The sequence below is a fragment of the Perognathus longimembris genome, chromosome 6 (assembly GCF_023159225.1).
Source record: "Perognathus longimembris pacificus isolate PPM17 chromosome 6, ASM2315922v1, whole genome shotgun sequence".
In the NCBI taxonomy this organism is placed as follows: domain Eukaryota; kingdom Metazoa; phylum Chordata; class Mammalia; order Rodentia; family Heteromyidae; genus Perognathus; species Perognathus longimembris.
The window spans coordinates 38,625,258-38,637,934 of record NC_063166.1 but is presented as its reverse complement, the minus strand read 5'-3'; the positions used below and the strand labels follow the sequence as shown (position 1 = coordinate 38,637,934).

At 47.6% G+C, this 12,677-nt stretch overlaps 1 protein-coding gene and 1 pseudogene across 1 annotated transcript; both read left to right on the top strand.

Moving 5' to 3' along the window:
• Positions 1 to 522: 522 nt before the first annotated feature.
• Positions 523 to 2,766, top strand: LOC125353683 (annotated as a pseudogene).
• Positions 2,767 to 7,671: 4,905 nt separating this feature from the next.
• LOC125353113 (tubulin beta-2A chain) lies at positions 7,672 to 12,193 on the top strand. The gene is made up of 4 exons (XM_048348578.1): positions 7,672 to 7,782; positions 9,404 to 9,512; positions 9,818 to 9,928; positions 10,940 to 12,193. The coding sequence occupies exons 1-4, from the start codon at positions 7,726 to 7,728 to the stop codon at positions 11,998 to 12,000; spliced, it is 1,338 nt and encodes a 445-aa protein (XP_048204535.1). The 5' UTR covers positions 7,672 to 7,725; the 3' UTR covers positions 12,001 to 12,193.
• The last annotated feature ends 484 nt before the right edge of the window (positions 12,194 to 12,677 follow it).

The window sequence follows — 12,677 nt, the reverse complement described above, 5'->3', positions numbered from 1 at the left end:
GGTTGCTGTTGATGGGCACAGATGTAAGAATGTCTCTCTCTGTTCTCATTGCTGCTTCAACCTCATGCTGGATTTTGCATTCTTACAGTGGCCAGCTCATTTTAAGCTGACCTGGTGCCTTCCTCGGATCCAGTCCTCCATAACTGGTGTATTCTTTCCTGATCAGTGCCCTGAAGCCAAAATGGGTAACAGTCATAAACCTGTGCTGTTGAGGTTTGTGTGGGGTATGCAACCAGGAACCATCAAACCCTGGATTTAGCCATATTTGGTACTGCTTGGATTGACAAAAGCCCCTGTGTTCAGTTTGCTACAAGCTGCCTGCTTCTTCTCTCAGCCCCTCCCACCTTCCACAATATGGCCGGGGCTCTGCGGATTTCCAAGCCCCTCCTGCAGCAAGCAGCTGCTGCAGGAAATGGAGGGCAGCAGCTCTCTATACTCTTTTTCACTGTCTGACCAGAATGGCTACTGTTCAAGGCCATCCTTGGTGACAGTTAGGATTCCAGATCATGACATGATTCAATTTCATCTCAGTTTTGGGAGGTCATCAGTGATGAGCATGGCATCGACCCCACTGGCAGTTACCATGGTGACAGTGACTTGCAGCTGGAGAGAATCAATGTGTACCACAATGAAGCTGCTGGTAAGTATTCGGGTGGCAACCTGGCTTTCCCTAAGTGGCAAAGGGCCTGGGAGCATACAAATGGCAAGGAAATGCTGTTTGCATAGGGTTTTAAGTGCCAACTGCAAATAAATAGTGTGCTTAGTTGCTGAAGACTGCTTGCTGCTGGATGAAGCATACTCAGCATGTCCATTTCTGTTTCCTCTTTTTGTTTCAAGTGCTCGAATTGTCTATAATAAATTCTGCTGTGAGAGCTACCTAGACTTATGAGCCCTGCCATGATTTGCTTGCCAAGCCCAGGTCTAAATCAGTTCTTGTTCCCACAGGCAACAAGTATGTTCCTCGGGCCATCCTGGTGGACTTGGAGCCAGGCACCATGGATTCAGTGAGGTCGGGACCATTTGGCCAGATCTTCAGGCCAGACAACTTTGTGTTCGGTATGTCCTCATGGTTCATAGGACATGACCATGCACACCACCATTCGCAATGTTCAGGGTGGTGCTGAACCTGTGTCCACACAGACTCAGTCCTGGCCTGACCTTCCCACTATACAGAGGTCATAATTCAGATTACTCCAACAGCCTAGAGATCAGTGCCAGCCTGCAGAGGCTGAGCCAGCCCTCAGTGACAGAGCAGCCTCTGAAGGGAATGAATAGAGAACAAAAAAATCTTCCACCAGGATTTTACAGGCTCAGGTAATTGCAAAGGGGCAACTTCTAACTACCTCATAGCGCCAAAGGTCAAATCACAGCTTATGACCCAGGTACAGACAAATGCTTGGGGCTCTTTCTACCCTCTGATCACACTGGGTTCTTCTCTTCCCGCGTTGAATTGCACCTAGAGTATTTATAGAATGTTCAGTTTTTCCTTTTAGAAGCATTTTCAATTTGTTCAACTTGGATTTGTATTTTATTATCCCAAATCTTTCAATTGATACATAAAGAACAAATATTGTAGTAATAATGAGGCACAATGACATATCTGGTACATGCATAGTCTTGAAATCAGATTAAACATACTTATCTTCTCAAACATTTCTTTAGGATAAAAACTTCCAAAATCCCATCTTCTAGTATGTTGCCACACACTGTCCACTGCTAGCTATGACCACCACACCCAGCCACACACAGCAGAGCTGTGTCTTAACGGTCACGGAGAACTCATAACCACATCTCCTAATTCCTGGTGTTCAGTATCTCTGATACACCAAAAATTATCTTTTAGGGCTGGGAATATGGCCGAGTGGCAAGAGTGCTTGCCTCGCATACATGAAGCCCTGAGTTCGATTCCCCAGCACCACATATATAGAAAACGACCAGAAGTGGCGCTGTGGCTCAAGTGGCAGAATGCTTGCCTTGAGCAAAAAGAAGCCAGGGACAGTGCTCAGGCCCTGAGTCCAAGCCCAGACTGGCAAAAAAAAAAAAAAAATAAATAAAATTATCTTTTAGGAAAAAAACAAGAACTGAAAACAAAACATTGCAGCTAAAGAAAAGAATCTGTACCCCAGGACCAGTCTCTCCCTGTCTACAGTACAAATGATACAGTAGGCATTTTTTGAGTCTGTGTCTGATAATCTCTTTCCCCCTGGCAGACCAGAGCAGGGCAGGCAATACCTGGGCCAAAGGCCACTACACAGAAGGAGCTGAGCTGGTAGGGTCAGTTCAGGATGTGGCAAGGAAGGAGTCAGAAAGCTGTGACTGTCTCCAGGGCTTCCAGCTAACTCACTCTCTGGGAGGTGGCACCAGGTCAGGCATGGGCACCCTGCTCATCAGCAAGATCAGAGAAGAGTACCCAGACCGCATCATGAACACCTTCAGTGTCATGCCCTCACCCGAGGTATCAGACACTGTGGTGGAGCCCTACAATGCCACACTGTCCATCTACCAGTCGTTGGAAAACACAAATGAAACCTGTATTGATAGCAATGCCCTGTACACCCACCTATGGAGACCTCAACCACCTCGTGTCAGCCACCATTAGCGAGGTCACCACCTGCTTGGGTTTTCTGGGTCAGCTGAACACAAGCCCAAATACAAGGTCTTCCTGTATTAGCACATGTGTGAAAGTGTTGAGGGAACCCTAGAAACCAGGGCCAATTTGGGGTTCTTATGAAGATCCAGGCTGTATAACCGAGGAGGCTGAAGACTAGACATCCCAGTATCAAAAATGCTCCACACCCTCTAAAAGTCACTCTCTTTTAGCTACCCTTGGTGTTCCAGAGCATTCTCCCTGGCTATTTCTTGGTATGGTGGTGGCTGATGGTTGCTCCTACTGCAGGCTGCTCTTAAAACAATGTCAAAATGTTTATCGCAGCACAATTTGTCATAGCTAGAATCTGGAACCAACCCAGATGCCCCTCAGTAGACGAATGGATCAGGAAAATGTGGTACATATACACAATGGAATTTTATGCCTCTATCAGAAAGAATGGCATTGCCCCATTTGTAAGGAAATGGAAGGACTTGGAAAAAATTATACTAAGTGAAGTGAGCCAGACCCAAAGAAACATGGACTCTATGGTCTCCCTTATTGGGAATAATTAGCACAGGTTTAGGCAAGTCACAACAGAGGATCACAAGAGCCCAATAGCTATACTCTTATGATCACATAAGATGATGCTAAGTGAAATGAACTCCATGTTATGGAAACGATTGTTATATCACAGTTGTAACTACTTCCAACGTCCATGTGTATCTGTAGCTTCTACTATTGATGATGTTCTTGTATCACCTTCCTGTGGTTGTATCTACACTATCTCTGTAATCTTATCTGAGTATATTGGAAACCACCTATACTGGTATTAGAACTAGGAAATTGAAAGGGAATTCCAAAATCGAGAGACACAGGGTAAAAAAAGACAAACAACTACAAAAGCAATACTTGCAAAACTGTTCGGTGTAAGTGAACTGAACACCTCATGGAGGGAAAGGGAAAGGGGGAAAAGGGAGAGGGGAATGAGGGAGGAGGTAACAAACAGTACAAGAAATATATCCAATGTCTAACTATGAAACTGGAACCTTTCTGTACATCAGTTTGATATAAAAAAAATTGAGGAAAAAAAAACACAATGTCAAGTGTGGTGGGGGTGGGCCAGGAGAGGCTGCTCTGCAGCACTGTGGGGTGTGGCTCTGGCAAGACATGGCATGTTGGGAGGGGACTAAGGGAAAAGCAGACAGGGTGACAGCCTACTGGCCAAGCCCTCTGGTCCCAGCTCTCTCCTTCCCCTCCCCAGTCATACCTATTTGCGTCAAAACTCTGCCCTGCATGCTGTCAGCAGAGGTGGAATTAGTAGGCTCTCCACAACCACTGGCTTCATCACTACCAGGGGAATGTTGACCTTACCTTTTCCGTAATTGCTATTTGACTTGAAAGTGAAATGGAACAGATCTTGGGCTCTGGATCTTCTAAGACAAATGACAGAGACTCTTTCTGTACTGGTGTGGCCAAATGGAGGGCAGTTTACACCCAAGTTCTTGGCAACCTAGATCTCAGTGAAGTGTGAAGGGAGCCTGTGTTCAGAAAATAGGTGGCAAGGGAGCCAGAAAGCTGTCAAGTGACAGGAAAATACTGATCAGGATTTCCTGGCAACTTAAGGAGCTGGCGAGGCTACTGCCTTGGGGTTGTGGGGCCCAGAATTGCCAAGCATAGGGTCACTCACAGATCTGCAGGCTCTCTGAGTATGGGTAGGTGAGGAGCTTCCAAATGATGCCTCAACTCACTTCTGAGGAGTTCTGCTGCTTATTTGTATCTACAGACTACCTTCCTTCGCTTGGGCCAGGCCCAAGGAGTATCACAGGGAGTTATGAACACAAAGCACAGAGGAGGGGGCTGTTTTGCCTAAGAAGAACATCACACAGAAAGTGACTTATTAGTCAGCTTTGTGTGACTGTAACAAAATACTTGGGGGTAAACCACTGATGAGGAGTAAAGGTTTATTTGGAATCCCAATTTTAGAGATTTCAGACCATAAGCAAAAAGCTCATTGCTTTGTGGCCTGTGGTAGAATGGTACATTATGGTGGGAGCTCATGAGGGAGAGGGGGAGGAAGCTATTTACCACATGGTAGACAGGAGTAAAAGACAGAAGAGGGGGAAAGATCGTATTATCTCCTGAAAGGCACATGCTAGTTACCTAACCCCCACTAGGCCTACCTGCTGAGAGGTCTACCACTTGCCACAGGATAGGGACCATGCCTTTAACACATGGGCCACTGGGGTGATATTCAATATCCAAACTATAGCAGCAATACTGAATTTATGGAGAAGAGTTCCAGGTAGGAAAATGGAAGCAGAGAGGGAGGTAGGAAGAGTTATAATTGTAACAGCTCAGGCCTATGTGGCAGTTACTAGGTGACAAGTGGTATTGTAAGCATTTTCACATATTAGTTCATTCAGTCCTGTAACAACCCCAGTGGATACTTTTAGTTGTCCCTTGGTATCCATGGTTGACTGGTTCCAGGTTCCCTACAGATACCCAGATCCTCAAATGTTCAAATAGTCTCTTATATAAAATGGCACGGTATTCGTGTAGAACCTACACACACCCTCCTGTATACTTAAAATCATCTCTAGAAAGAAAAGGAAAATAATGCATGAGACAGAAACTGTGAAAGAAAATCCATTTAGAGAACAGTGGAAAGGTACATGCTTGCTCTTTAGTACTTTCTACGTTTTTAAGTTTTATCAACAGAAAATATGCTGCCTAGTGAGAATTTAACATGTGACCCTGGGTAGAATTTTTTGCTTAAAAGGCCCAAATTAGTATTTGGCATAAGAATGTGCATAACACTTTATAGCAGATCAGGCTCACTCCTTCAGGTGATCTAATGCCCTCATGTAAAGGGACCCCTGTCCCCCAGAATTACCCCTGCCACGCTCATTCTCTGCTCCTCTTGGTCATAAACTTCACCACTGAATGAAACAGCAAAAGCGGGCAGACAATTACCTCCAGAATCATGCATGAAACACTGTAATCAGTGACATCCCCCAGAGCACAGATTCTTTGGAGAGGTTCTGGAAGGCTCCAGCTGATGGTGAAGTACTAAGATGTGGATCTAAAAGCAGGTGTGGGGAGGAGGCAGAGGCTAAGCCTGGGACTAGCATGAGTGGACAAGCTATCCAGTGGGGCCAGCAGTTTGGGCAGGAAGAGGGGAAGAGGAGAGAATTTAGGAAGTCCATGACTACTCTGAGAAGAGAGAGCAGGAGCCCACCCCACTGCTCTGAGGCCCCTGGAGGTGTGTCTAGCTTCCTGAGGCAGGGCTGATAAAGATGTGACAAGCCCAAGAGATGACTCACTCCTGACTGGCTTCTCCCTACTCCTGTGATGCAGACCAGCTGTTAGTAGGGCAAGATGGGTTCATGTTTTAATGACAGCATTGTCTTGGGCTTATGAAGTCTTGTTTGCTCCATAAATGTAACCTGCTTTCATACATAGCTTCTCATTTCCTACTCACAAAGCCAGCTCCAGGGTGTCCACAATTACCATTGTTTTATATGCAAAAAAGTAAAAGGTGGAGGCCCCTGTGCACCTGCACATTGCTCACAACCTTCTTGAAAAATAATTCAGGTTATCCCCAACCCCTCCTGCCCAAGCACTTGAAAGTCCAATGGGCTTTAAAGTCTTTATAGAAGGAATGTGGATTCCTTCACTTACCAGCTCTGTGGATGGTCAGGTCTTTCACTTTCCTTCCTGCCAGTGAAATTGGGGTCATATAAAGCTGGGTCTAGAGAAGTGCTGCTCAGTGAGCCAATTCTGTATTTTTTCATCCTCTCTCTCTCTCTCTCTCTCTCTCTCTCTCTCTCTCTCTCTCTCTCTCTCTCTCTCTCTCTCTCTCTCTCTCTCTAAACTACAGGCCTGGGTGCTGTCCCTTAGCTTCTCTGCTCAAGGCTAGTGTTCTGCCACTTGAGTCATACATCTTGGCTTTTCAGTGGTTAATTGGAAATTAAATTCTCACCTACTTTCCTATCTGGGCTGGCTTGGACTATGATCCTCAGAATGATCATTTTCTGAGTAGCTAGGATTGCAGGCATAAGCCTGCCCTTTCTCATTTTTAAGTTAAAGGAAAACAAGTGAAATTAATTTCAAAATTACTTTCACACAATACATCCAAAACATAATTTTCATTTGTAGTCAATATAGAAATAAGCAAGGGAATGACTTACATTGTAATTTAGACCGCCCATGAAAGCCAGTGTGTGCCTCACACCTAACAGCTGTAACATCTCAGTTCAAACTTCCTACATTTCAGCTGCTCCACGGCCATAGGTGGCTGTATGGTGCAGGTCTATGAAATTCAGTGAGGGTAACGTGGCCTAACACGGGCAATGCACACATCACTGACCCATCCATGCTGATGTTAAAATCCCTCTTCTTCACGCAGGCAGGCGTGCGCGCGCACACAGGCACACACACACACACACACACACACACACACACACACACACACACACACACACACGAAGAGGCTGTTATTACAGAGACTGTGACAAACACTTCCCCCGGCCCTTGGCTTTACTTGTAGAAGTAGTCAGTCCCCACGCCTCCATCCTTGTCCTTGAAGACAGCCGCCCACCGCCTCCCCCAGCTCACCTATTCCTCCCCCCGAAGGTCCCCTTGGGCCCTTCGCAGGTCGTTAATTCCCCACAGAATGGAAAGAGGCGGCACAGGGCCGAGGACCCTGCGGGGTGCAGTGGTTTGGGTTCGTGGCAGCCGCGGCCATGGACAGGGCACCCCAGCCTGGTGCAGGGCCCGGGCTCCGCCCTCCAGGAGGCTCAGGGTGAGCCCAGGAAGGGACTGCGACGTGACCAGCCATGGAGAGGGCAGCCGGCGGGCTGGAGCGAGTCCCAGGCACCGCCCTTGCCTTCCCACCCCAGGGCCCGGCGAAACGCCCCAGCGCCCCTTGGACCTCGCACCGCGCCCCAGCTCCCCCTCGCGGCGCCGCAGTCCCGGCCGCGCCCGCAGCCCCGCCCACCATTACGTCAGTGTGGGCCGTACTGGCTTGGGGTATAAAAGGAGGCACCGAGGCACGGAGCCCTGTCTTTGCCCCTGGGATCCTTCCGGTCTTCCCCGAGACAGACAGCGCCTCCCCCTGCTCCACAGACGGCAACATGCGGGAGATCGTGCACATCCAGGCGGGCCAGTGCGGCAACCAGATCGGCGCCAAGGTGGGCGCGCCTCTTGTGGGGTCGCCGTCAGGGACAAGCGGTCACCGGGTGGGGTGCTGGCGGGTCGGGGAGGGTGCAGGGCTTCGGCCCAGCTGAGCCTGCGGTGGTCCCCGGCTGCCTCTGTGGCGCCTTAGGCGGGCCAGGCTACTGGGCGGGGTGGCCGGGGAGCCGCTCAACCTGCTGGGATGCCAGTGGGCGACTTGTGCTGGCCTTTCATCTAGGCCTTTTAAATTATTTAGAGGCAACACAAGCAGGGGTGAGTTTGCATTCCTGGGCGTGTCTTAGCCCTGCAAGAGGCTAAAATCATACGTAGCCATAGTCTACTGTGAATGTTCCTTGTGCATTTTTGTCCGGTTTGAAGTAAAGAAATGCAGTGTCATTGGGCTGACAGGTATAGAGGCTTCTCTTTAGGTCAACAGACAGGTGTCAGATAGGCAAGAACAGTTCTTTCCCGAGTAGGACTTCATTCCCCACATTTCCATTAAGATGGGCTGTTTTCTAGCTTAGTATTTTCAGTGTGTTTCAGTGAACATCCCTGAGATCCTGTGAGGCCAGATTCTCTTTATATAATCCAACCAAAATATAGTACTGCAATAGATTGAATACAGATATGAGAGGCTGAATGTCCTCTATTAAGCCAGATAGGGAAGAGATTAGCAAAATTGTAAAATGCCACCTTTATCATTATTTTTATTTTAGAAAGCACATTTTTTCATGAGAACATGTAAATTAAAATGTGGTTTGTTATGTGCCTTAAAACTGAATAAGTGCTTTGCAATTTTCTTAATGTTGGTTTTTAATGTGATAAATGCCAGTAAGTATAAGAAAAAGCAAAATTCTCTGAATCCAGGCACTGTCTAGACAGTATGTACATACAGGGAGATAGATGGTCTTACTCATCTGTAAGGAAGCAGGTGACTGCACTGGGTGGGAGCTGTCACTCCTGATGGCCATGGGAGGCAGCAGTGGGCATGGTGTATGGGTGTAGGCAGGCGCCCCTACAAGGACATGGTCTCTTTCAAAACTGCCATATTGCTAATCTTTATGTTCCACCCCCTTTCCTGCTGCTAATTCACAAAGGAGACTGCCTCATGATGGCCAGCTCCCTCCATTGCAGCCCATGCACTCTTCCAGGATTGTGCCTGATTTTCCTAGCCCACTCCCAGCCAGGAGTCAGTGCCCAGAGGCCAATAAGTAGGACAGTGGCATAAGTCTGGCCCGTTGAAAGCTATGTGGTTGTCTGTGCCAGATGCCATTGATCCCTGGAGGCAATACTGGGTGAGGCCACTGGAACCACTTTTACCTGGACCAAATAATCAGCCTAGACTTAGCCCGGTTTCAATTCTTTTAGAGAGATACAGCCTTCTCCCTCCAGAGCTTCCTAGAAAAGGATTTTCTATGCCCTCACCCCAGGCTCCTCCCAGCCTTTCAGTCTGTGCTCTTAATATGGCTGATGTGATGCGCTGTGGATTTCTAAGCCCCTCTGCAGCAGCTGCTGCAGGAAATGGAGGGCAGCAGCTCTCTATACTCTTTCACTGTCTGACCAGAATGGCTACCGTTCAAGGCCATCCTTGGTGACAGTTAGGATTCCAGATCATGACATGATTCAATTTCATCTCAGTTTTGGGAGGTCATCAGTGATGAGCATGGCATCGACCCCACTGGCAGTTACCATGGTGACAGTGACTTGCAGCTGGAGAGAATCAATGTGTACTACAATGAAGCTGCTGGTAAGTATTCGGGTGGCAACCTGGCTTTCCCTAAGTGGCAAAGGGCCTGGGAGCATACAAATGGCAAGGAAATGCTGTTTGCATAGGGTTTTAAGTGCCAACTGCAAATAAATAGTGTGCTTAGTTGCTGAAGACTGCTTGCTGCTGGATGAAGCATGCTCAGCATGTCCATTTCTGTTTCCTCTTTTTGTTTCAAGTGCTCGAATTGTCTATAATAAATTCTGCTGTGAGAGCTACCTAGACTTATGAGCCCTGCCATGATTTGCTTGCCAAGCCCAGGTCTAAATCAGTTCTTGTTCCCACAGGCAACAAGTATGTTCCTCGGGCCATCCTGGTGGACTTGGAGCCAGGCACCATGGATTCAGTGAGGTCGGGACCATTTGGCCAGATCTTCAGGCCAGACAACTTTGTGTTCGGTATGTCCTCATGGTTCATAGGACATGACCATGCACACCACCATTCGCAATGTTCAGGGTGGTGCTGAACCTGTGTCCACACAGTCTCAGTCCTGGCCTGACCTTCCCACTATACAGAGGTCATAATTCAGACTACTCCGACAGCCTAGAGATCAGTGCCAGCCTGCAGAGGCTGTGCCAGCCCTCAGTGACAGAGCAGCCTCTGAAGGGAATGAATAGAGAACAAAAAAATCTTCCACTAGGGCTTCACAAATGCAGGTAATTTCAAAGAACTCTGGACAACCAGTAACCATTTGGGGATGGCAATGGTCAAGCACAGCTTATATATAAAACCACTGTTTAGACAAGTGCTTGAAGCCTATCTTCTCTGACCATACTGCTGTTCTACTAGCTTTGTTTTCTGAGAGTACTGGGGTTTCATTTCAAGGACTTGTACTTGCCAGGCAAGTGCTCTAATACTGTACTCGCACCCTCTGCTATTATCTGGGTTGTTTTTTTTTTGTTTCAGTTTATTTTTCAGACAGGGCCTCACTTTTATTTCTGGAGCCAGAGTGTCCCTGGATCATGACTCTCCTTTCTCCACTTCTTGAGGAGCTGACATACAGACATGGGCTACCACAAAAGCCAGTTCAATCATACCCAACTATTTGCAATGTTATATTCTTCACTTTATTTATTTTCTCCATCTTTCTTTTTTGGTCTGAGACCAAGACTTGAACTCAGTACCTGAGGCTTTCACTCACTGGTTAGCAATCTACCAACTAAGCCTTTGTTCATCATTTTAGAGGCTTGGTTTGGTTAAGATGTATCCTTTCTCAACCAGCTTTTTTACTTTATCATGATGCCTAGGACTTTTGAAGATCAATGATAAACTGAAAATATTTTCATGTAACAAATGTATATCTAAGAAATTATCAATGGTTTTCTAGGAAGTCATACCATATCCACAATTTAAATGACACAGTCATTATTCCTTGAGTTTGTATCTGACATTTTCTTTCCCTCTGGCAGGCCAGAGCGGGGCAGGCAATAATTGGGCAAAGGGCCACTACACAGAGGGAGCTGAGCTGGTAGACTCTGTCCTTGATGTGGTGAGGAAGGAGTCAGAAAGCTGTGACTGTCTCCAGGGCTTCCAGCTAACCCACTCTCTGGGAGGTGGCACCGGGTCAGGCATGGGCACCCTGCTCATCAGCAAGATCAGAGAAGAGTACCCAGACCGCATCATGAACACCTTCAGTGTCATGCCTTCGCCCAAGGTGTCAGACACTGTGGTGGAGCCCTACAATGCCACACTGTCTGTCCACCAGCTGGTAGAAAACACAGACGAGACCTACTCCATTGACAATGAGGCCCTGTACGACATCTGCTTCCGCACCCTGAAGCTGACCACCCCCACCTATGGAGACCTCAACCACCTGGTGTCAGCCACCATGAGTGGGGTCACCACCTGCCTGCGCTTCCCAGGCCAGCTAAACGCAGACCTGCGCAAGCTGGCTGTGAACATGGTGCCCTTCCCGCGCCTGCATTTCTTCATGCCTGGCTTCGCCCCCCTGACCAGCCGGGGCAGCCAGCAGTACCGGGCCCTCACGGTGCCCGAGCTCACCCAGCAGATGTTCGACTCCAAGAACATGATGGCTGCGTGTGACCCCCGCCACGGCCGCTACCTGACGGTGGCCGCCATCTTCCGAGGCCGCATGTCCATGAAGGAGGTGGACGAGCAGATGCTCAACGTGCAGAACAAGAACAGCAGCTACTTCGTTGAGTGGATCCCCAACAATGTGAAGACGGCCGTGTGCGACATTCCCCCGCGCGGCCTCAAGATGTCGGCCACCTTCATCGGCAACAGCACGGCCATCCAGGAGCTGTTCAAGCGCATCTCCGAGCAGTTCACGGCCATGTTCCGGCGCAAGGCCTTCCTGCACTGGTACACCGGTGAGGGCATGGACGAGATGGAGTTCACCGAGGCTGAGAGCAACATGAATGACCTGGTGTCTGAGTATCAGCAGTACCAGGATGCCACTGCTGATGAACAGGGGGAGTTTGAGGAGGAGGAGGGTGAGGATGAGGCTTAAGAACTTCTGAAATAAATCGTGCATCCTTAGTGAACTTTTATTGTCCTCCAGCATGGTCTTTTATTTGTATACCATGGTGCTCAGTTTTGCCTCTGTCAGAAATTCACTGTTGATGTAATAAGTGGATCTCCTTTAAAGATTACAGTATTGTCTTTTAACATATCTATGTTAATAAAGAAGCATGTGTACTATACCTGTGGTCTTTATTATCGTTTGAATAGCTTTCATTCTTTCATAAGTGTTTCTCAAGTACAAAGTTGAACCTTTTTTTTTTTTCAAATGTCAGCTCTGGCACTTGAAATCTCACTCTCACTTGGCATAGTATCACTTAAGCCATTATCTCCACTTCCTGTCTTTTGCAGGGTAATTGGAGGTAAGACTACCTCAGATTTGTCTGCTGGGGCTGGCTTTGACCTCAATTCTGAGACCTCAGCCTCCTAAGAAGCTAGTAGTAGCCACCAACACCTGGCTCAAACTTAATTTTAATAGCAATTTAGGATTTCTACATCAGCACTTTTAACTAATTGCATTCCTGCTGTTTTAGTAAAGAGGTTATATATATCTTTTTATTTCCCCTAGCCAAAATATTAAAAAAAGAAACCTCTCAATAGTGAGCCAATGAAACCAGAGTTTTCAGTCTCTAGGCCAAACTCTTGGAGTTCAACACATCAGACCCA

What these genes read in the sequence shown, in the direction of transcription:
- LOC125353113 (XM_048348578.1), top strand. Translation starts at nt 7,726, where the DNA reads ATGCGGGAGATCGTGCACATCCAGGCGGGCCAGTGCGGCAACCAGATC. An exon ending in GCAACCAGATCGGCGCCAAG is followed by an intron (nt 7,783 to 9,403) that starts GTGGGCGCGCCT and finishes ATTTCATCTCAG; the next exon opens with TTTTGGGAGGTCATCAGTGA. An exon ending in GTACTACAATGAAGCTGCTG is followed by an intron (nt 9,513 to 9,817) that starts GTAAGTATTCGG and finishes TTGTTCCCACAG; the next exon opens with GCAACAAGTATGTTCCTCGG.